The 24574-nt window shown below is 48.7% G+C and overlaps 1 protein-coding gene across 1 annotated transcript in view; it reads right to left on the reverse strand.

Annotated features, from left to right (window-relative positions):
• Positions 1 to 19385: 19385 nt before the first annotated feature.
• Positions 19386 to 24574, reverse strand: part of LOC310961353 (glutamate receptor ionotropic, delta-1-like) — a gene marked incomplete at both ends in the record, with an annotated part of 570081 nt that continues 564892 nt past the window's right edge. Inside the window, one exon of the mRNA XM_083933383.1 lies at positions 19386 to 19883. Within this exon, the coding sequence (XP_083789509.1) occupies positions 19386 to 19883 (498 nt within the window). The remainder of the gene's footprint in view (positions 19884 to 24574) is intronic.

Genomic DNA, 24574 nt, shown 5'->3' on the forward strand with positions numbered 1-24574 from the left:
TGCGGTCTCGTCCGGTTCAGGGACACTTTGGTTTTGTTTCTCATTTCCAGAATCCGTCTTTTTTTACAGCTTCTTGTTTCTTTGTGTTTTTAATGAAGCAGGAAAACAAGAAGAGATTTAGAGCCGTCTGACAAACATGTTTCTGCTGTTTCTCATTAGTAAAGTTATTCGTTTGTGTTCAAATATGAAAAATCATTAACGTTATCAGAGGGCGCCCTCCCACTGTGCCTCCGTCCCGTGCCCCGTGCTTTAGGGTCCTTGTCCCCCCCTCCAGGCCCGTTTGTACTCACACTACCTGGGCCTCGGAGAATGCTTCTTGCTGCCTATACGTCATCACGCCGTAACACGTCACACGCATTGATGACGTCATGGCGATGCGTGGCTTTGTTTCCAGATCTTTCCGTAGACCTCAGAGTTTTTGTGCGTCTTGTCGACTGTTTTTGAATCTTTTCATCGACCAAATCTGCAGTAAACACTCCACCTCCACATCACACCAACGTGAACCTTTCACCGCCATTGTTTGAAATGTCCGCGCATGGTCCCTCCTTCTTTTTTCTACGTCCCAACAGGCGCACAGGAAATGACCTCAGAGCCGCCGTAGGCCTCGTGCTCGTACACGTGCGCACGCTCGTGCTCGTACACGTGCAAACGTGCTTTACTAAAGCCCACCTCTCCCAAACGGGCCGTGGACGGCAAGCGTGCCGCTCCTAGACGTGGTACGGTTGCACTCACACTGGTCAAAGGAACCAGACTTTAGCCGTGACACGTGCTGGGGCACGGCACGGAGGCACAGTGGGAGGGGGCCCTTTGACTGGGCTGGAGGACTTCACAACGTCTTCCTGTGTCCTGTGCCCCTCTGCTGGGACGTGTAGTTACCTGGAAGTAACACGTTCGATTCTCTTCAGTGTCCGATAAAAAACTCACTCATGAATAATGTTAAACTGTGTGTGAGACTGAAGAACTGACGCGGCTCCATGTTCTCCACCTTCTCCTCCTCCTCTGCCGCTCTTCTTCTTCTTCTTCTTCTTCTTTGCTGGAGTTGTAAACGCGCTCACACCTCCTCTCATTACTTTAATTAATTGGCAGACTGCATCCCAGCCTGCTCCTCTCCTCCTCCTCGTCCTCGTTCTCCTGCCTTCTTCCTCTCCTCCCAGCAAATATTGATCCACCAAATTACTTCTCAAGGTCGTCAGCGTCTCCGCGCCGACTGGCACCGTGTCACGATAAGCCCCCGGAGCAGGCGGTGTGCATGAAGTCGGCTCACGGCATCGGCTGACGGAGTAAACGTTGCAGCCCTCCCCCATCGAAGCAAATGTCAGGTGTCACCTGCAGGGGGGGGGGGGGTCTGCACGGCTGCAGCTTTAAAACTAAAAGAGTTTCTCAGGAGTGATGTGTTTAAATCTTTACACCTAAATATGTCGTCTGACTCGAGGTTGTTTACGGTCAGTCAAAGCCTGAGAGGCTCAGCTCAGGGCAGCAAAACCAAACACATATACACCTCCAGTGGCTAACGCTAAAGCTAGCATGTCGCAGGATCTTTCTGAAACCGGAATTGTCGTAACTTTATGTCTTGACTCATCTAACGGCAGAGACAGATGTCGTCTTTCTGCTCTGATGTGTTTTTATTTGAGATGGTTTGATTCAGCATCAACTACAAAGAACAGCACACACACACACACACACACACACACACACACACACACACACATGCTAACACACACACACAGGGGCGAGAGTGTAATTATACTCTTCATCATCCTCTCTCTCTCTCTCTCTCTCTCTCTCTCTCTCTCTTCCACCCCCTCCGTCCCCTCCGCCCCTCTCAGCCCGGCCATTATCCTCGTTGATGTATCACCTTTCCACTGCTAAATGACTGACACCATTGAAGTGCCACTTTTTTCTTCCTCCTCCGAGAACAGAGCCGATAATAAGCGTCCGTGTGGTCGAGGACAATAGACGGCTCTGTGTCTCTGTAACGAGCGCCCCGCTGCAGAGGCCACGTCTGTGAACCCTGTGAGTGGGTGAGGAAGCACGTGACGTTAGCGTGGATCATGGACAAACACACTTTATGAATTATGTTTTTACTGTGTGGGATGTGGAGATCTCTCCACACAACTCTCTGTTCTCCTCCGATAAGTGTTTTTGGGGGGTTTATCCACGGTTAGCATGGTTAGCACGGTTAGCATCCTGACAGCACAGGTCAGAAACTCAGGGTTAGCACGGTTAGCATCCTGACAGCACAGGTCATAAACTCAGGGTTAGCACGGTTAGCATCCTGACACCGCAGGTCAGAAACTCAAGGTTAGCACGGTTAGCATCCTGACAGCGCAGGTAAGGAACTCAAGGTTAGCACGGTTAGCATCCTGACAGCGCAGGTCAGGAACTCAAGGTTAGCACGGTTAGCATCTTGACAGCGCAGGTCAGGAACTCAAGGTTAGCACGGTTAGCATCTTGACAGCGCAGGTCAGGAACTCAAGGTTAGCACGGTTAGCATCCTGACAGCGCAGGTCAGGAACTCAAGGTTAGCACGATTAGCATCTTGACAGCGCAGGTCAGAAACTCAGGGTTAGCACGGTTAGCATCCTGACAGCGCAGGTCAGGAACTCAAGGTTAGCACGGTTAGCATCCTGACAGCGCAGGTCAGAAACTCAGGGTTAGCACGGTTAGCATCCTGACAGCGCAGGTCAGGAACTCAAGGTTAGCACGTTTAGCATCCTGACAGCGCAGGTCAGAAACTCAGGGTTAGCACGGTTAGCATCCTGACAGTGCAGGTCAGGAACTCAAGGTTAGCACGGTTAGCATCTTGACAGCGCAGGTCAGGAACTCAAGGTTAGCACGGTTAGCATCCTGACAGCGCAGGTCAGAAACTCAGGGTTAGCACGGTTAGCATCCTGACAGCGCAGGTCAGGAACTCAAGGTTAGCACGTTTAGCATCGTGACAGCACAGGTCAGAAACTCAGGGTTAGCACGGTTAGCATCCTGACAGCGCAGGTCAGAAACTCAAGGTTAGCACGGTTAGCATCCTGACAGCACAGGTCATAAACTCAGGGTTAGCACGGTTAGCATCCTGACAGCGCAGGTCAGAAACTCAAGGTTAGCACGGTTAGCATCCTGACAGCACAGGTCAGAAACTCAAGGTTAGCACGGTTAGCATCCTGACAGCAAAGGTCATAAACTCTAGGTTAGCAGGAAAGGTGCTGAGCGTTAGCTGTAGCCTGTGACGCATATTTTAGTGTCACGTGATATTTTTAAATCTCCTTGAACTCCAGGAGAACAGCTGCTCCCTTTGAAAGATCGTCCACTGTGAAAACAACACATCATTTATCTCCATGTTAGTTTTTGGCAAAGCTGTAGGAGCCACTGAAAAGGGAGTGAAGGGCCGCGCGAGGCCCAGGAGCCGCGGGTTCAAGACCCCTGAACTAGCCGTTGAAATGTTTTTGCTCTAATTTGAACAGAAAATTCACAGAGAACAAAGAAAGACGGGCTGGATGAAGTGGTGGAGACGGTAGCGTACGACGAGCGCTGAATGGTGGTGTACGACGAGCGCACCTGTCCTTGGGACCTGCCCGGGCCTTTCACAGCTAATCTAGCGGTGCCGCACCACGACCCACAAGTTTAATCCCTGCACATCACGACCACAGAGATTTTAATACAGGAGACAGATTTCCCTGCTCAAAAACGGGTAATGACGGACGAAAGAGACCCAGCTGGACCCACAGTCCTCAGAGAGCAGGAAGATCTGAGGCCTCGGGGTCTCTGGGGGGCGAATCACCTCTTCTCCTGCTCCACGTTTTCATTGTGGCAGCTGTGTGTTGTATTTTAGAGCGTAACACCAACACTGTGAAAACATGCAGCTCTCTCTCCGTCACTCACAGAAAAAGCCCCGTGCTCCCGCAGACTGAGCTGCCGTATAAGGACTCGAACAGGTGGTTGCATGGCAACAGAGAGGAGCACCAGCACAGTGTGAGCCGGATTAGTGGGGAAGCAGTAACTGGACTCATACAGAGCCTTTTCTAGTCTTCTGACCACTACAGTGTCAGGCTCAAGGACACTTCGGCACATGGATCGGAGGAGCCGGGGATCGAACCGATCGAATTCTCTCTAATGTCCAGCAGGAGGAGACTCCACTTAAAGCTGCATTCTCTCTAATGTCCAGCAGGAGGAGACTCCACTTAAAGCTGCATTCTCTCTAATGTCCAGCAGGAGGAGGCTCCACTTAAAGCTGCATTCTCTCTAATGTCCAGCAGGAGGAGACTCCACTTAAAGCTGCATTCTTTCTAATGTCCAGCAGGGGGAGACTCCACTTAAAGCTGCATTCTCTCTAATGTCCAGCAGGAGGAGACTCCACTTAAAGCTGCATTCTCTCTAATGTCCAGCAGGAGGAGACTCCACTTAAAGCTGCATTCTCTCTAATGTCCAGCAGGAGGAGACTCCACTTAAAACTGCATTCTCTCTAATGTCCAGCAGGAGGAGACTCCACTTAAAGCTGCATTCTCTCTAATGTCCAGCAGGAGGAGACTCCACTTAAAGCTGCATTCTCTCTAATGTCCAGCAGGAGGAGACTCCACTTAAAGCTGCATTCTCTCTAATGTCCAGCAGGAGGAGACTCCACTTAAAGCTGCATTCTCTCTAATGTCCAGCAGGAGGAGACTCCACTTAAAGCTGCATTCTCTCTAATGTCCAGCAGGAGGAGACTCCACTTAAAGCTGCATTCTCTCTAATGTCCAGCAGGAGGAGTCTCCACTTAAAGCTGCATTCTCTCTCATGTCCAGCAGGAGGAGACTCCACTTAAAGCTGCATTCTCTCTAATGTCCAGCAGGAGGAGACTCCACTTAAAGCTGCATTCTCTCTAATGTCCAGCAGGAGGAGACTCCACTTAAAGCTGCATTCTCTCTAATGTCCAGCAGGAGGAGACTCCACTTAAAGCTGCATTCTCTCTAATGTCCATCAGGGGGAGACACCTGGAGCACAGAGAGCTGCATTAAGGAGCTGACGCTGTAACGAAGGAACACGATGGGCAGGAGTGATAAACGGGTCGAGTCTGTGGATGTGTTTTTAAGGAGCGGTGTAAGAGAAGGGATAATGTGCCGCGAAGCACTCAGGTGGGTTTAAACAAATGGGGGGGTTGGATCATAAGCAGGTCACACACATTACAGGCCGCATGAAAGAGGAACACAAAAGGCACCGGAGAGAAAGCGTTTTAGGTCCTTTCATGTGGAAAAGAAGCGCCGAGAGAAGAAAGACGGAGAAAAGGAGCGAGACAAAGCTGGAGATGAGCGCGATGACTCCCTCGCTGGTTGGATTGCAGACTTCACATGTGGTCAAAAGCTGCGCGTTTGTGTTTGTTGCTGAGTGAATGCGGGGAAATTGCGAAGGCAGATGAGGAGGCGCCCTTTTCTTCTCATGTGTGAGGAGCGGAGGTAGGGGAAAGATGAAAGATGGATATTGTGATGGAAGCACAAAGACACAGCACTTTGTGTCCAGGCTGCAGCTGCACCCTGACACGCGCTCAGCACTTTTGTTTTTGGCTTCAGGCCGACGAGCAGAGGATGTGACGGACTCATACAGTTATACCTACACCCTGAAAGTCATACATCCATGTATCACTTTTATAACCTAACCGTCTCCTTTAGTCGTCTAAACTTAACCGTCTCCTTTAGACGTCTAAGGTGGTGTCCACACGAGACACACAAAAGCTCAGACTTTGTTAAAGGACGGCGTCATGGCCCCACCTCCGACCTCTGACCCCGCAGCGTCACATAACAACAACAACAGTGCTGCTGCGTGAGAGGACAGAGACGGACCCAGAGACTGTTTACTGAGCTGGACTCTGAGCCACATGCATGCATGCAAATGTCCGCGCATGGTCCTTCCTTCTTTTTTCTACGTCCCAACAGGCGCACAGGAAATGACCTCAGAGCCGCCGTAGGCCTCGTGCTCGTACACGTGCGCACGCTCGTGCTCGTACACGTGCAAACGTGCTTTACTAAAGCCCACCTCTCCCAAACGGGCCGTGGACGGCAAGTGTGCCGCTCCTAGACGTGGTACGGTTGCACTCACACTGGTCAAAGGAACCAGACTTTAGCCGTGACACGTGCTGGGGCACGGTACGGAGGAACAGTGGAGTGCGCCCTATAAGAACAGAAATGGGCTCTCAGGTGAAGTGTGTGTTTCTTCTGAGGCGTTGGACGCGATAGAAGCAAAAATCTCAAGTAATGCGCCACCCGTCTTGAAATTGCATCTGTAGATTGACTTTGTATGTAAATGTGCTGCTTCTATGGCGTCTATCACATCCGATCTGAACGCACCTTTGGTCCGCAGCTAGCTTAGCGGCAGGGCGGCAAACGCTTTAGGTTTAATATGGTCTAAAACTAATCTAACAGCAAAGTTACTGTAAGAAACACATCCACGGCCCGTTTGGGAGAGGTGGGCTTTAGTTAAGCACGTTTGCACGTGTACGAGCACGAGCGTGCGCACGTGTACGAGCACGAGCGTGTGCACGTGTACGAGCACGAGGCCTACGGCGGCTCTGAGGTCATTTCCTGTGCGCCTGTTGGGACGTAGAAAAAAGAAGGAGGGACCATGCGCGGACATTTCAAACAATGGCGGTGAAAGGTTCACGTTGGTGTGATGCGGAGGTGGAGTGTTTACTGCAGATTTGGTCGATGAAAAGATTCAAAAACAGTCGACAAGACGCACAAAAACTCCGAGGTCTACGGAAAGATCTGGAAACAAAGCCACGCATCGCCATGACGTCATCAATGCGTGTGACGTGTTACGGCGTGATGACGTATAGGCAGCAAGAAGCATTCTCCGAGGCCCAGGTAGTGTGAGTACAAACGGGCCTGGAGGGGGGGACAAGGACCCTAAAGCACGGGGCACGGGACGCACGCACAGTGGGAGGGCGCCCTGAGGAAGAGTCCGAGAGTTCTCTGTGAAACTGGCCGCAGGCCGAGAAAAGACCATCCTGAGCTTCTGCAAACAATGGGGAGATGTTTGTTTGTTTGTTTGTTTGTTTGTTTGTTTGTCAGCTGTTTATCAGGAACGCCACAGCGAGCAGGACTGTGAGCTTCATCATCACCAGAGTCAGTGTATTTCACTTGATCAACTTCCTGCGAACATCTTCCACATTTAAAAAACACAAAACTGATGACTGCAATTTTGTGGATCCCTGAAAGGCGGCGTTTGTACTCTGAGTGGAGACAATGTCTCCGACAGCGTCTTAAGGCGTACAAATTGAATTGCCTGTCAGCAATAATCTTTTATTCTTTTCAAAATAACAAAACTGCTCAATTCATCTTTGAGGCCGCGCATCAGAGCCAAAAGATAAATCCTGCAGAGACGGCTGTGCAGGCGTCGCCGTTTCTCAAAAGCACTGAATTCAGCACAAAACAAGAGCTGCTAAATGTGTTTCGCGTGGCATTTTTCAAAGTCTGGTTTGTTCCCCTGGCGCCGTTGTGCAGCTCTAACAGGGGTGTTACAGCACGAGGCACAGTTACATCAGCGTGTGTGAATCTCTCCTTTGAGGGTTTGATCAGGTGTAATCCATCTGGAGAATGGGACTTCAGGAGAACATCCAGGTGGTATTTTGGCTCAGACCGGGCTCCAGTGGTGCAGATCAGAGTTTTGGCAGCTTTAAATAGGACTGGGCTCGAGTGTTGGTTTGTTTGTCGCATGTTGACGACAAAAACCCGACAGATTCAGTCGAGGAATGTTTAGAGGAAGGTCAGGTATTAAAACACATCTTACATCGTTTGTTTATAACACAGAATCAGTTCTTTAGGTGCTAAAACTCATTAAAATCCCATCTTCAGGCGTTAAAGTCGTATCTTTAGGTGCTAAAGTCGTATCTTTAGGTGTTAAAGTCGTATCTTTAGACGTTAAAGTCGTATCTTCAGGTGTTAAAGTCGTATCTTCAGGCGTTAAAGTCGTATCTTTAGGCGTTAAAGTCGTATCTTTAGGCGTTAAAGTCGTATTTTCAGGCGTTAAAGTCGTATCTTTAGGCGTTAAAGTCGTATCTTCAGGCGTCAAAGTCGTATCTTCAGGTGTTAAAGTCGTATCTTCAGGTGTTAAAGTTGTATCTTTAGGTGTTAAAGTCGTATCTTCAGGCGTCAAAGTCGTATCTTCAGGCGTTAAAGTCGTATCTTTAGGTGTTAAAGTCGTATCTTCAGGTGTTAAAGTCGTATCTTTAGGCGTTAAAGTCGTATCTTTAGGTGTAAAAGTCGTATCTTCAGGCGTCAAAGTCGTATCTTCACGTGTTAAAGTCGTATCTTTAGGTGTTAAAGTCGTATCTTCAGGTGTTAAAGTGCCTTCACCACAGTAGGAGACACCACCGGATCACAGTGGTTATGATATTCAGTGCGACAGAAATCCCTCTTGTGTGATATTAATCTGGATCTCCTGCAGCGTTGGAGTCTTTCCTCCAGCAGGCGGGAAGAAGAGTGTTTGAGGATTCTCCCACAACACCTCCTGAAGTGTTGTTTCGCCCCCTCTGGGCTTCACAGACGACTCCGCGGCTCAAACCTCCTGATGGTACACGAGAGGCATGAACTGGGGCTAATGGAGAACATGCTACAGCCTTGTCATCGGAGCCCCTGGTGGGTGTAATGTGTCCTCCTGGGCTTCATATCTTCACTAAGTGCATTACAAGCACTGATGGAAGGTACTTTTTGCAGCACATTTAGTGAATCTGCATATTTATGGCGATAGTTTGGCTTCCATTTCATGCCCGTGTGCCTCCAGAGTCGCTCGGCGCCCCGTATTTCATGTGCACAGCTCTGCGACGTTACAATAACCCCGCGGCTTCACGCTGTCCGCCGCGTGATTTACAGACGCTGACCCATCTCCCCCGTGTGACAGCGGCTCAGCCTGCAACCGTATAATGGCCCATAACAGCCCCGCCGCCACCGGACTCTCACATTCATATTGGCTTTTATTTCCTGCAGCTGCTGGAGGTAAAGTGAGTAATGAGCTGTTTTATCCAGACGGCACGCGTCTGCAGCGGGGAGGAGGAGGAGTGTGTCATATAAAGCACAGCTTTATCAGCTCTAAGTGCTCAGGAAGTTAAGCAGTGCAAAGAACGCAGATGAGCCCGTTGGATGTTTGAGCAGGTTTATTAAACTACGCTCGAGTCCGCTGCTAAAAAGTGGGAAACAGTCCTGAGGGGGGCATAGACTTCAGTTTTACACTTTTTAAAATTAACAAAACATTACTCGATCTTTTACACTCAGCGGCCACTTTATTAGGTACACCTGTCCAACTGCTCGTTAACGCAAATTTCTAATCAGCCAATCACGAGGCAGCAGCTCAGTGCATTCAGACGTGTGTGTGTGTGTATGTGTGTGTGTGTGTGTGTGTGTGTGTGCGTGTGTAGACATGGTGATCCACTGGGATTTTCACCCACGCAAAGATCCAGTGAGCGGCAGTTCCGTGGGTGCAAATGTTGATGCCAGAGGTCAGAGGAGAATGGACACACTGGTTGGAGTTCCTCTTTCTCCTCCTCTTCTTCCTCACCTCCCCCTCCCTCTCCTTCTCCTCTTCCTCTTCTTTCTCTCCTCCTCCTTCTTCCTCTTCTCTTCTTCCTCCTCCCCCTCCTCTTCCTTCTTCCTCCTCCTCCTGCTCCTGCTCTTCACCCCCTCCCTCTCCTTCTCCTCCTTCTTCCTCTCCTCCTCTTCTTCCTATCTTCCTCCTCCTCCTCCCTCTCCTTCCTTTCCTCCTCCTCTTCTTTCTCTCCTCCTCCTTATTCCTCTTCCTTCTCCTCTTCTTCCTATTCTTCCTCTCCTCTTCTCTCTCTCCCACTCCCCCTCCTCTTCCTCCTCCTCATCCTCCTCCCCTTTCCTCCTCTTCTTCCTTCTCCTCCTCCTCTTCTTCCACAACAGGCAAAGGAACTCAAATGTCCAATGGTTAAACAGAGGAATGCAGGAGAGCATCTGTGAACACACGACACCACCGACTCTCTACAGAGAGAAGACACACTGACTCTTTATGAAGCAGCAGGCGTGCCTAATAAAGTGGCCACTGAGTGTATATACATGACATTACCCCATCATTTATATTTTAGGTTAAAATATATTTTGTAGAAAATTTGATGGAACTTGAGTCGCTGTCAGGCTGGCGACACAATCACTATAAAGTAAAACTAGCAAAACACTTAAAACTGATTGAAAATATTATTTTAACCACGGTTTGGATGTTACAGCGCCACATGACGGGTCCTACTCCATCTTGCTTCCCAGTTATCTCTTTGTGTCTCAAAAAGCTGGTGAGGGGACGAGGGGAAGTCTGCAGCGCTTGTTTTCCGTCCCCTCTGCGTTTAATTCGTCTTTGGGCCAATCGGGTCCGCTGTCGTCCGTCCGTCTGCTCTCAGCTCTGGTGTCACTTTGTGCACCAGCCGGTCCTTTCTCGACCGCTCGCTGCACCACAGCGCCAACCAGGCACCTCGTCGGTTAACCTACCGCCAGTCCGTCTGTCTGCAGGCCGAGCAAGTCAAGAGCGGTGAGTTTAAAGCCAGAGGAGAGCTGACATCCTGCATGTCCCGGTGCGTCACACTAACTCTTCCCCCTAATTGACAGAGTGGAGGATGTTTTCTGTCAGCATGCAGCAGAAAACTGGAGAAACTGTGAAGGGAACAAGGATTCATGTCGTCCCCCGGACACGACGCTCCGTCACTGCTCTGTGCTGTTGCTGTCTGTACTGAGGTAATAACGTGAGCACAGACTGTATGACACAGGGAGGCGGTAGGTGACGGGATATGATGGTGCACGACAGTATATGCTCACTTTGTGTACCAGCCAGTCATTTCTCCAATATATGACGAAATATGGCGGTTAAGAACTGTAAAGGGCTGTAAAAGGCGGTAAAGGGCGGTAAAGGGCTGTAAAGGGCTGTAAAGGGCTGAAAAGGGCGGTAAAGGGTGGTAAAGGGTGGTAAAGGGAGGTAAAGGGTGGTAACAGGCTGTAAAGGGCTGAAAAGGGCGGTAAAGGGTGGTAAAGGGCGGTAAAGGGTGGTAAAGGGTGGTAAAGGGAGGTAAAGGGTGGTAACGGGCTGTAAAGGGCTGAAAAGGGCGGTAAAGGGTGGTAAAGGGCGGTAAAGGGTGGTAAAGGGTGGTAACGGGCTGTAAAGGGCTGTAAAGGGCTGTAAAGGGCTGAAAAGGGCGGTAAAGGGTGGTAAAGGGCGGTAAAGGGCGGTAAAGGGTGGTAACGGGCTGTAAAAGGCGGTAAAGGGCGGTAAAGGGAGGTAAAGGGCGGTAAAGGGCGGTAAAGGGCTGTAAAAGATGGTAAAGGGCTGTAAAGAGCTGTAAAGGGCGGTAAAGGGCGGTAAAAGGCTGTAAAGGGTTGTAAAGGGCGGTAAAGGGCTGTAAAGGGTGGTAAAGGGCTGTAAAGGGTGGTAAAGGGCGGTAAAGGGCTGTAAAGGGCTGTAAGGGGCTGTAAGGGGCTGTAAAGGGCTGTAAAGGGCGGTAAAGGGCTGTAAAGGGTGGTAAAGGGCTGTAAAGGGCTGTAAAGGGTGGTAAAGGGCTGTAAAGGGCGGTAAAGGGCTGTAAAGGGCTGTAAAGGGCGGTAAAGGGCTGTAAGGGGCTGTAAAAGGCTGTAAAGGGCGGTAAAGGGCTGTAAAGGGCTGTAAAGGACTGTAAAGTGCTGTGAAGGGCAGTAAAGGGCGTTAAAAGGGCTGTAAAGGGCTGTAAAGGGCGGTAAAGGGCTGTAAAGGGTGGTAAAGGGCGGTAAAGGGCTTTAAAGGGTGGTAAAGGGCTGTAAAGGGCGGTAAAGGGCGGTTAAGGGTGGTAAAGGGCTGTAAGGGCGGTAAAGGTCTGTAAAGGCTGTAAAGGGTGGTAAAGGGCTGTAAAGGGCTGTAAAGGGCGGTAAAGGACTGTAAAGGGCTGTAAAGGGTGGTAAAGGGCGGTAAAGGGCTGTAAAGGGTGGTAAAGGGTGGTAAAGGGCGGTAAAGGGTGGTAAAGGACTGTAAAGGGCGGTGAAGGGCGGTGAAGGGCGGTAAAGGGCGGTAAAGGGCGGTAAAGGGCGGTAAAGGGCTGTAAAGGGCGGTAAAGGGTGGTAAAGGGCTGTAAACGGCGGTACTTGGCATTATTTGATGGTATGTGATGGTGATGGTACAGTTTTCACCGTTCCATGACTTTATTGCTTCGTCTGATAAACTCAGGACAAGAAAGTAAAAAAAAAAAAAATTCTTTAAATTCTCTAATTACCGTATTAAACAGACTTACATCTTCTTCATTTCAGTGTGAACTCATCTTCTTTTCTTATTTCTGAAAAAACAATTGTACCGTAGTGAACGGGGAGAGACACAGACACTGCAGCCAGCCACCAGGGGGCGATCCACACGGCGTGACTCCTGCTCCACCCTCAGGGAGCTGTCGGGACGTCTTTATGTAGGGTTCATGTTTCAGACGCTTCAGATTAAACTGAGATGAAACCCACAGCTCTGGTGTCTATATTTACCCTCGCATTTCAACACTAAACCAGTGTTAGAATCAATCTTTAACAGCCGACGTTGAGTTTAAGCAGAATTTCGGATGCGTTACGATGATCCAACCGTTGCACAGCAGACGAAGCTAACGCCGTAGAGTGGTCCTGCTGTTATCAAAGCACAGATTCATCTGTAACCAGGCAGCCCTCACTCTGCAGGAGCCAAACGAGTGTGTTTTGTTATTAGAATAAGTCGACTTTAATGCATTTTCTCTTCAGGACTCACAGAGATAAACTACAACGTGTGAAATGATGTGAAGACGTTTGATATTCGCCGCGCGTCTCGTCTTCTCCGCAGAGGAGGAATCAATAATTGATCAGAGCTTCACTGCTGTCAGTCCGCTCTCTCACTACTAATGTGTGTCATGTATAACATGAATATAACTCCGTATCAGATGAATTAGTCCGTGCTGCTTCCCCGCTCGCTCGCAGTTGGTTGCCCTGGGTAACAGCCTCATGTTAAGCATCTGTTGCCGAACGTCTTCATTGATTTCTCCTGAAAAAAACAACAACAACAACAACCAGCAGATGTTCTAATAAACTGAGATGACCGCATTGCAGTTGGACGTCTCCACCAAAGTGTGAGGACTTTAAAGGTGTTCAGTGTATTTTTCTTCAGATTTATAGAATCAAGATCAGTGTCTGACCCACAGACTGTGTAAAAACAGACGTAGCGTCTCCGTCAGGTCCGTTCTCTCACCTTGATCCAATCGTCCTCGCCTACGGGAGTCTCCATCTGTCAGACTTTGACTCCGCCTCATTTCCTCTGACCAAAAAAGGGCATGTATGTGACGCTGGAGGGAGGGAGACACGTCCATCTGGCCCAGGAGCTAGGCTAACAGAACGCGTTACTAGATAAAGAGTCATCAATACATTAATAACATGAATCAAACATAGACCTCATAAGAACGGACGTAGCATCTCCGTCAGGTCCGTAATGGGTCATTTGAACCAATGAGGAGGCTCCGGGCTAAAGGCTGAGTAAAGAACGCGGATGCAGCTACTGTGACGTGGTTTGTGAATCGTGTTTTAAGGCCTCGCTTGAAGCTTTTTGGCGGGATGTGACAATAGTCTGTATAAAAAACACACGTGGGTCCGTTCTCTCAACTTGATCCAGTCGTCCTCGTCTACAGGAGTCTCCATCTTGTCAGACTTTGACTCCGCCTCATTTCCTCTGACCAAAAAAGGGCATGTATGTTACGTTGGGGGGAGGGAGATACGTCCATCTGGCTGACGTTTACGGGATTAGCCATATAAGCACCACCGCCCAGGAGATAGGCTAACAGAACACGTTACTAGATAAACGGGAGTGGGAGGCAGTGTTGAGATTTATTCCGGGGACTGGGAGGGAACGGGAGTCAGGAAGAGGATTTTTTTAAAGGGTAGAGACAGGGAGGTGAGTCTCTACAGAGTGAAGAGCAGCCAGTGTTTATGATCTCTGATTTAAATTATTATTCAATACAATTTTCACGCTCACAGACTGTAAAACACCGACCCTCACGGCCCGAATCCTCCAGCTGCTCCAGATTAGCATTAGCATTAGCATCTAGTGTCTGTGTCATAGATAGCACGCTGGATTCAAGTCATGGCGACAGTGCAGCTATTTAATTAGCATAACAGAGCTAACGCTAACACGGTGTGTTCATAAACCATCTGTCGGTTCAGTCGATCGAGGAGCAAACCATCTTGTTACAATGGAAACAGCACCACACGAATGACCACAGTCCAGGTCCAGATGACAGAGTTAGCATGCTAATGATGCTAATCCTGACAACTAGCCTCCGAGGAGAAGTGAGAGCCAGCGGCTAGCCCCCTCCAAGAGCTTCAGAACATCGAGTGGAAGAGGAAAAAGACTTTTGTTGACTTTGATCTTTTCGTGCTGACGAGCCACACGAGTCTAAAAGTGCAGAAAGAGCGCGCTGTCGTCGACACCACACCAGAAACACATTTGTAAACAATATTTCTTTATTAAAGATTAAGAAACTCCAAGCAGCATATTCATAAATAAAACCAGGGTCTCCCTCAGACGGACTGTGACAGACTAACTATGCAACGACACTTCCTGTTTTCATCTGCGGACGCGACGCTGCTGTTTGAACGTGACGCACGTGGAGCCGCCCCCGCACGCTGCTGACGACCAATCAGGACGACCTTTAGGATGACCACACAGTCCCTCCCTTCGTCCGTCCGTTCGTCCGTTGTGTTGCGGAGCACAGTGTGAAGACAAAAAGCAAGTCGGTTCACAGGAGCAACCGCTCTAAAACATCCACGCAGAGTTCGACGATAAAAACCCTCCTGAGGTCCGAACACAATCAAACACACGGTAGAGTTTATTCACCGTGAGCCGAGGATCTGGAGTCACGCAGGAACAGAACATTAGCTCAACCTTTCAACCATGAGTCGTGTCTGGGACGGTTCTCAGCGTAAAGCTTTTTCCACGCGGGTCGAGCGCGCAGATTTAAAGCAGCAGAGGAAAAACGTGACTCCTTCAGTCGACCGTTATCGTTTTAGGGATCAGCTGGACTCAAATTGGTGCTGTTTCCCTAAGAGTTAAGGTTGATTGTAAAATTCCTGGTTGATGGTATAAAGTGTGGTGATGAATGTGCATGCAGCTCATCTTTCCGTTTGTGTCACCTGGTTTTGAGATGACTCACTGAGTGATGTGACGCACGGAGCGCCGATGCCGACGCCTGAACTTAACGCCTGAACACAGTGCTGTTAACTCTCTTAACCCCGATCCTTCCATGACGCTGACGCCAGTGCACGGAGCTCCTCGCCCTCCTGCTGGCAAAATGTCCGCCGTCATCCGGCCAGAGTTTATGGCATTAGTGGAACCGGAATGAAAGTGGAGCGTGAGATAAGGAGACGTTTTTAAAACAATCTGTGTTTTGCGCTCCAGTATCTGTCTTCCCTCCTGCTTTGGTGACATTTCGTAGATCTCTGTTCGTATATTCTCGTATATTCATTCTCATAAAAAAACAGCCCGTCCTCATCCTGATGCTTTGTGAAGCGCCCTCGGTGTTCGACACCGACGGGCTTTCAGCTGTAAGACGCTCAGAGCGCGGCGGCAGAGGAGGAGAGGTGGACGATGGAGGCCTCAGTTTGTGTCCCGTGTGTCACTGTTACGTTACGATCTTTCCCAAACCTTAACCCAGTCTTCTTGTTGTTCAAGTCTAACCTATGTGTTTGATTTCACATTAACCAAGTTCTCCGTCTTTAAAACAGCGACCGCGGTGCAGCGTGTTTGCTAATGTGGGAATTATTTGGTCTCTGTTAAAGGTTGAATCTGCAGAACGAGCAGAACAGCTCCATCTAGTGTCTAGTGCAGCCGCAACAACAAAATATAACTCCACCGGTCTTGTTGCCAGGTTGGTTGCTGAGTGTGTCAGCGATCAGCTCCATGTCAGAACAGGGAAACACTCATTTGGACTCATCAGTGACTTTTACAACAGTATTTAACGTTAGCCGGTCTGCAGCTGAGTCCATCAGCTCTCAACTCAAAATGATTCAACAACAGGCAACTCTGGCAACCAGCGACGCCCAAAGCTATTGGCTGCTACCATGGAAACAGAACGGGACAGGAAGTCATTGTCAAACCCGTCAAAAAATGTTTAAATATTAATTCAGACTAATTATATTTTTATGGAAAAGCAATACTTTCATTCTGCACCCCTCAAATGCCCCGTGGGTGTATTATTATTATTATTATTATCATTATTATTAAGAACGTAGCTTTATAAACACTATAAAGATTCTACATATTCAACCTTTAATCATCAATAAATGACGGAGGAGTCTAGAGCTGTGTATGAAAAGTGTCCTGAGAGAATGAACTCAAACGGGTGCCATGGCGTCCTGGTAGTAAAAGGCGATTGTCCAATGCCGACGTTCTTGTCTGACGATCTGGTTCTAAATGTTATGTTTCATATCGTCGAGACTAAAGTAATAAAGAGAATATAATAATTTCGTCCCGTCCACAAAATAAGAAGTTAAAGTTTCCTCTGCAGACGTAAAAGAAGAAGAGGAAGCGTTCACCGGCCGCCGCGTTAAAGCCGCCGCCGCCGCTCACGTCCTGAAAACTCTACTGTGTGTCATCATGTTTCCAAACGGCCAACACAAACGCAGTAAACTCATAAAATCATAAACGCAGATGAAAGGAGCGGTGACGCGTGTTTCCCATCAAAGTTCATCCAACAGACAAAAACAATGGAGTTCAGCAAACAGTCACATCCCTTTATATCACAGCAGCACCTGCAGACCTCCATCAGCATCATCATGGGATTGCACTTATAATAATAATAATCATCATAATAATAAATTCCCGCAGGACGTCATCGGTTCGACTCCGTCTCCGTCACTGAAAGAACTTCGCTGCTTTGCAGGAGACAAACCAAACCAAAGCTGTTTACATTGAAGTGTTTGACGTGAAATTCTCTGGTATCAAAAACTAAAGACAGAACTTTATATCTTTTTTTTTTAGGTTAAATATAAGAGACAAAAACAAAGGCGTGAGACTGTTGAGCTGCGTTCACTCAGGGCGCCCTCCCACTGTGCGTGCGTCCCGTGCCCCGTGCTTTAGGGTCCTTGTCCCCCCCTCCAGGCCCGTTTGTACTCACACTACCTGGGCCTCGGAGAATGCTTCTTGCTGCCTATACGTCATCACGCCGTAACGCGTCACACGCATTGATGACGTCATGGCGATGCGTGGCTTTGTTTCCAGATCTTTCCGTAGACCTCGGAGTTTTTGTGCGTCTTGTCGACTGTTTTTGAATCTTTTCATCGACCAAATCTGCAGTAAACACTCCACCTCCGCATCACACCAACGTGAACCTTTCACCGCCATTGTTTGAAATGTCCGCGCATGGTCCCTCCTTCTTTTTTCTATGTCCGAACAGGCGCACAGGAAATGACCTCAGAGCCGCCGTAGGCCTCGTGCTCGTACACGTGCGCACGCTCGTGCTCGTACACGTGCAAACGTGCTTTACTAAAGCCCACCTCTCCCAAACGGGCCGTGGACGGCAAGCGTGCCGCTCCTAGACGTGGTACGGTTGCACTCACACTGGTCAAAGGAACCAGACTTTAGCTGTGACACGTGCTCGGGCACGGTACGGAGGCACAGTGGGAGTGCGCCCTCAGAGCCTCCCCTGCGGTTTCCTTCATTCAGACCGAGGTGGATATCACCCACGATGCATTGCAGCTCTGCATGTGGTGTAATGGTTGCAGTGACGTTGATGAACAGCTCATTTAAAGCTTAATGTTTCGCAGTTTCTATTTATTCAGATTGTGTTCAGCTTCAGTTCTTTAGTCCCAAAATGATCTGTTTAGATATTATAAAGCTATATCGACCTGTGGTTCGTTAGATCGACCTCTGGTTCGTTAGATCGACCTGTCGTCCCTTAGATCGACCTGTGGTCCGTTAGATCGACCTGTGGTTCGTTAGATCGACCTTTGGTTCGTTAGATCGACCTTTGGTTCGTTATATCGACCTGTGGTCCGTTAGATCGACCTTTGGTTCGTTATATCGACCTGTGGTTCGTTATATCGACCTGTGGTACGTTAGATCGAACTGTGGTTCGTTAGATCGACCTGTGGTCCGTTAGATCGACCTGGGGTTCGTTAGATCGACCTTTGGTTCGTTATATCGACCTGTGGTTCGTTAGATCGACCTGTGGTCCGTTAGATCGACCTGTGGTCCGTTAGATCGACCTGTGGTCCGTTAGATCGACCTGTGGTCCGTTAGATCGACCTGACGTCCGTTAGATCGACCTGACGTCCGTTATATCGACCTGTCGTCCCTTAGATCGACCTGTGATCCGTTAGATCGACCTGCCGTCCGTTAGATCGACCTCTGGTCCGTTATATCGACCGCCCGGTCCTCCCTTATATCGTCTGTTATGTTAGCACGCTGAACTGGAGCTAGCGCGCGATGCTGTGAAAGCAGCTTCAGAGATTGGGGATTGTTTTTGTGCAAAGATGCATTTAAATAAGAACGACAGCTGTAAACGTCCTGGCCCGGGACACGAACAGCACAGGAGGCGGATCTCTCAGTACGGGAACACAACGACTAAAGTTAAAAGAGCCCTGCAGCGATGAGGCGACAGCAGCAGGCGTGACCGCAGCCAACAGTCTCAAATCCAACAACTCTATAAAAACAAACCCCTCAGCTGTGTCAAATATGAACCACATCAAACCCCCCCCCCCCCAACGGTTGAACGATACACATTTACAGTCAGTGTAAGAAACAGAATGTAGACTTTTGATTTGGAAAAGCAAATGTATATTATACCGTATATTTAATACAAATGAAAGAAAAACAAAAAGAGAATTGTGATCATTTGCGTCCGATGCTGAAGATTATATATAGGGTTGGTACAGAGGTGCATAACAGTAGGTGTCCAACACTAGAGTGTCCCTACAGCAGTGCATCATGGGTAGTCGTTTTACATCGATGAGTTGTGGAGAGACATCGTTTAATTTCGGCACTTTAGAAAAACAATCACAATGAATTTCGCGTCATTGTTTCATATCGAACAAAATTTACAAAGCCATTCAAACAGTCAGAACGTTTTCATCAAGGTTTCATGTGTTTAGATGTTTTTTTTTATCTCGTTTTGTTGGTTTTTTATAACTCAACTTCAAAAATTTAAAATATTCAAAATACACTTTAACCTCACTTCATTCTCATGGTATTTACAGATATGTACAGGACCCCCCGTCCCCCCCGCCCCGCCCCCCCCGCCTGTTTTTTTTGTTTGTTTGTTTTTGTAATCGGCTTTTCTGAACAGGAAGTGAGATACAAAATCTTTTACTTTGTACATATATGTGTTTCTTTTCCTTCTATAATAATAATTTCCCTCACGTCCAAAGCCGGACCCAAGTCCAGAGAGTCCCCCCCCCCCACCCCCCCATCTATATGGATGTACTGTGTGTGGCCTCAATGGCTTCGGGTATGGGTCCTGCGGAGACTGCCTGGTAGGACATTGGCATGGGTGTCTTGCCAGGGCTCTGACGGAAGAGCCCCCCGTTGGGCGCTCTGTGTTTGCACTGCATGGTGCCGCTGAGGCTGGTGCTGCTGAGCGGGTGGTGGTGCAGGGGCAACGTGTTGCTGCCAGGGCCCTGGGAGAGAGCTAGCGTCCTGCCTAGGGTCCCCCCATGGTGAGGGTGGGGAAGAGGAGGAGGCGGCCCCCCCTCCCCGGGGAGGAAGGTGGTCACAGCGAGGCCCGAGGGCGGGTAGTCCCGCACGGACTCCGGCCTCTGAGGCACCTGAGAGGCCTGGCTGGGCTGCATGCTGCCGATGTCCAGCGCAGAGATCTCGATAGAGGGGCCGGGGATCTGCTTGTGGGCCAAGTCCTCGTCCAAAAGACTGTTCATACGACGATGCACCTGTTCCAGATTCACCTCCTTGTCCTACAAGAGGAGGAGTGGGAGGGGGGTGGAAGAGGACAGAGGAGAGACAGGGGGAGGGGGGAGAGGAGGGAGGAGGGACACAGAGGCTGAGATTGGCGATGGGCCGGTTTCTCAGACTGTTTCAGGTCTGCGGGGGCTCCATGCATGCTCACTCAGTGTTTCAGGACGTGGCCTCTGGTTTTGAACCGATGGACACTTTCTTTTTTGTTTGTTTGTTTGTTTTTTAAACTGAGGCCACAGCACCTTGAACCTTGAAATCAAACTTGGCCAGTGAACATTAAAGGTTTGATGTCTGCAGAGAAACAATCCTGGAGCCAAACGGACTGAAGGGGGTTTGTTGTAAAGCCGTGTTCTTTAGTGTGTGTATGTGTGTGTGTATGTGTGTGTGTGTGTGTATGTGTGTGTGTGTGTGTGTGTGTGTGTGTGTGTGTGTGTATTAACAGACTTATGGCAGACGATGATTAATTTTTGATTAGTTCTGGATTGTTTGCTGCTAATTTGACCTCCAAGGTCGTGTTGCACCACTGACTGTTATAAAGACGCAGGATCTGGACCGTCAGAAGATCTGGACCGTCAGATGATCTGGACCGTCACAAGATCTGGACCGTCAGAAGATCTGGACCGTCACAAGATCTGGACCGTCAGAAGATCTGGAAGGTCACAAGATCTGGACCGTCACAAGATCTGGACAATCAGAAGATCTGGACCGTCACAAGAACTGGATCGTCACAAGATCTGGACCGTCACAAGATCTGGACCATCACAAGATCTGGACCGTCACAAGATCTGGACCTTCACAAGATCTGGACCGTCACAAGATCTGGACCGTCACAAGATCTGGACCGTCACAAGATCTGGAAGGTCACAAGATCTGGACCGTCCTGAACCTCGGGACGCGAAGCAAACTCAAAAATCAGAGCAGATATTTCCCAGATACGGTTTTATCAGCCTGATGATTTTTGTTCCAGATGTTCCTGTTCCTCCTCTACAAACAGATTCTGCGTATGACCGAGATTTTGATTTTCATTCGGACCCTAAACCGTAGCTGTGTGTCCAGGCGAATTTTAAGAACCGTAGTTTACGCACTATAAGGTCACCACATTATAAAGACGCACGATCTGGACCGTCACAAGATCTGGACCGTCCTAAACCTCGAGACACGAACCAAACCATAAACCGCAGCTGTGTGTCCAAGCGTATTTCAAGTACCGTATTATCCGCACTATCAGGAGCACCACATTATAAGGCGCATAGAACAGACGCTACAGTGGAGGCTGGGGTTACGTTCTGCATCCATTAGATGGAGCTGCGCTAAAGGGAACGTCAACACAACAGTCAGGGGAGGTCGTCTTGTTGCTTCCTCCACTTCAGCACCATTGATTGGTTCATGTTCAACTCTCTGGCTGCGGCTCTATTCCCGTGTTCTGCTGCGTGACTAATGGCCTTGAGTGTAAACTCTGCGTCGTAAGCGTGTCTCTTAACAGGAGCCATTTTGGGCTCTTTACACAAACACAAACATGGAAATGAAACGGCACGCTTCACGCAGTCGTATATCTCAACATGCACCGCGCGTTACTTCTTCTACGGGGGAAAATAGAGTCGGCGGCTGCTCACCGTAGTTGGAGACCTGTCGTGGCTCAATATTGGTCCGTATATAAGGAGCACCGGGTTATAAGGAGCACTGTCGGCTTTGGAGACATTTGAAGGTTTTTAGGTGCAACTTAGAGTGCGGAGAATACGGTACTTCCTTTTTTTTTAGATTTGGCAACAATATAAATGTGAATTACGTTTGTTTCAGCTGGTTCGGAGCAAATAAACTCGGCTGCGTAGCTTCGTCAGAGGGTGGTGCTGCACGCTAAACGCGGCTGAAATCGCTGCTTCCACTTCACATTTACTCCACCTCCAAAACTTTTACGCACATTTAAGGAAGCTTTATTGAATGTTGCTGTTTCCATTCAGCTTTTCTAACCTCCAATCAAAATGCACATTAATATACGTTCATGGAAACACTCAAACGTTATCGCCCGCTGCTCAGATTTGCTCCGGCTACACTGGGGAAATATTCGCCGTTACCCCCGGACGATAATCTGACGTCAGACAGAATTACTTGATGCTGTAAAAACACGGTGAAACGTCACGATTGACAGCTGTGATTGACTTGTGATGGGTCAGGCTGTGACTTTGATGCCGGTTGCAGAATTACAACATGGCGGCGCCCGTGTTCTGGAGGTTTTTGGCTTCACTTTTGTGCAGTGGGATGAAGTGAAGACGCGTTATCCGTGTTTATTTACAGTCAGGAATCCAAATGTTTAGTTGAATACTTTTTGCTCTGCATTTATTTAAGGATCAGTTGCTTTCTTGCCCTCTGCGTTGTGTTCCTCCGCGCTGCCCTTGGAGCCCACACACTGTGTGCAGCAGGATTAGGAAATCTGTTCGCTATCACATCAATTTAATCAAAACATTGGCTGACGCTGCATCTCCTGCTGACTGCAGCCATGCATACTTGTTAGGCATTAATAGAGACTTGAGTGTTTCCCTGTTGAACCCCAGGTGTGCGTCAGAACTCTGGGTTACGGGAAAGGTAGAGGACGAGGTGTAAAGACAGCGACGGGAGGTGTGACTCGCATATAGAGCGAGGCTCCGTTCTGAACGGGGATTCTCCTCACGTCTCTGTGCGTGTTTTCAGCCCTGTGAACACTTTACAACAAAGTCAGCGGGTGTCCCTGAACGCAGCATGGCTTGGCTCCAGCATTGGATTCACTTCAACTCAAAGGCACAATGATATTAGTCACAGTAAGTCGTCACAGTGACACAAGTGATATTCAGAACACGGCACATGACACACTCATTAAAGACACACACGTATTCAGTTCTGTTGTCGTGTTTTCAGCACCAGTTTTTAAACCCTCCACCCTGGCGCCCATTAAACCTCTCGGTTATGTCGTTTTTGTAATAAATCCTTCAGGTTTATATTTGTTTTAGTTAAATTGTGAACGTAAGAGTCGGTTCAGCCTGGTCGCCAGAAAGAAACGTTGATATTTAAGGGTTTTTTGGGCTCCATCTGTCTGTGACGTTCCGCGCTTTCGTCAGCCTCTAGTGTGAAATTATCCGACCGCTAAGTCGTGACGTAACTCCCTTTCAAAGTACTATTTCCTGGTCCAAGCGTCACGTGTCCATAATGCAACAGTCGTGAAACAGTCGCAGATTGTAAAAGGTTCACTTCGGTCGTTGTTTGTTTTGTCTGACGGAGCAAAGAGAAAGCGTGCTCGGTCGGACTTAACAGCCTCATAAACGTTAATATCACACGTTCAGAGCAAGTACTCTGGAAGTCAGGTGACGTAGTTCATCCGCAACGAATGCCTCCATTGGATCTTCCTGTATATCGTCAGTTATGTCGTCCATTATATCGTTTGTTATGTCGTACATTATCTCGTACGTTATCTTGTCTGTTATGTCGTCCGTTATGTTGTTTATTTCGTCCGTTATATCGTCCGTTGTATCCTTTGTTGTGTCGTCCGTTATATCGTCCATTATATCGTTTATCTTGTCCGTTATGTCGTCCGATATGTCGTCCGATATGTCTTCCGATATGTCTTCCGATATGTCGTCGGTTATGTCGTCCGATATGTTGTCCGTTATGTCTTCCGATATGTCGTCCGTTATGTCGTCCGTTATGTCGTCCGATATGTCGTCCGATATGTCGTCCGTTATGTCGTCCGATATGTCGTCCGGTATGTCTTCCGATATGTCGTCCGCTATGTCGTCCGTTATGTCGTATGTTATATCGTTTATCTTGTCCGTTATATCGTCCGCTATGTCGTCCGCTATGTCGTCCGTTATAACGTTTGTTATATCGTCCGTTATATCGTTTGTTATGTCGGAGATGTCGTTAGTTATGTCGCCGCTGAAGCTGTGCGGCACAACTGTTTAAACGCGTCTTGTCTTTTCTCTCTTCATGCACGGCAGCGTTACGCTCCAACAAGATTAACTACATCGAACTGATTAGAACACAATTTGCTTCAAACGTCAAGTCCACGGCACATTAACAAGCTTCAAGTTCTGCGTCGTGTGTGGTCATAGATGGTTTCGGTCCAACCACGGCCCCGGGAAGTGCACTAGACTTCGAGCCAATTTGAAAGATCATTAGCATGAAACGCCATAAACATGAACATAACTGAGTCGGGTCCCTTCACAAAGACGTGGCCTCTGCTGCAGCTTCAGCCCTGATTAGCAGGAGAGCAGCTAACAAAGGGGTCAATAGAAATCAAACGAGCAGCGCTTTGTCTCTGAAAGGCGGACGAGAGGCAGACAAAAGGTTTGCCCTCAGGATGAGGATGTGTTTGTGTTGAGGTAGACGGGTGGAGAGCACTTCCTGTGAAACAGCGTGTAATAGCAGCAGGTTCGTGAAAACACACTCGAGGAAACCTCAAAGTCCGAGTGCATCTTGATCCACTGCGGAGGATGAACTCTGTCTTTGTTCAAACCGCACAGGAACACGTAAACACACAGCGTGCTCCTCTACGAGGCCTGAGCAGGTTTGAATGAACCCTCCTCCGTCTCAAAGAGCCTCTCGAAGCCAATTAAAACATCTCCGTTCAGTTTATTGTTCCAGGACTGGCATCTCATTAAAATCTGTTTTCAGCGGTGTCAAACCGGCGGCTAGCGTAAATAAACAAATGAGTGCCTGGGAT

This window comes from Echiichthys vipera, assembly GCF_963691815.1.
Source record: "Echiichthys vipera genome assembly, chromosome: 18".
Lineage (NCBI taxonomy): Eukaryota > Metazoa > Chordata > Actinopteri > Perciformes > Trachinidae > Echiichthys > Echiichthys vipera.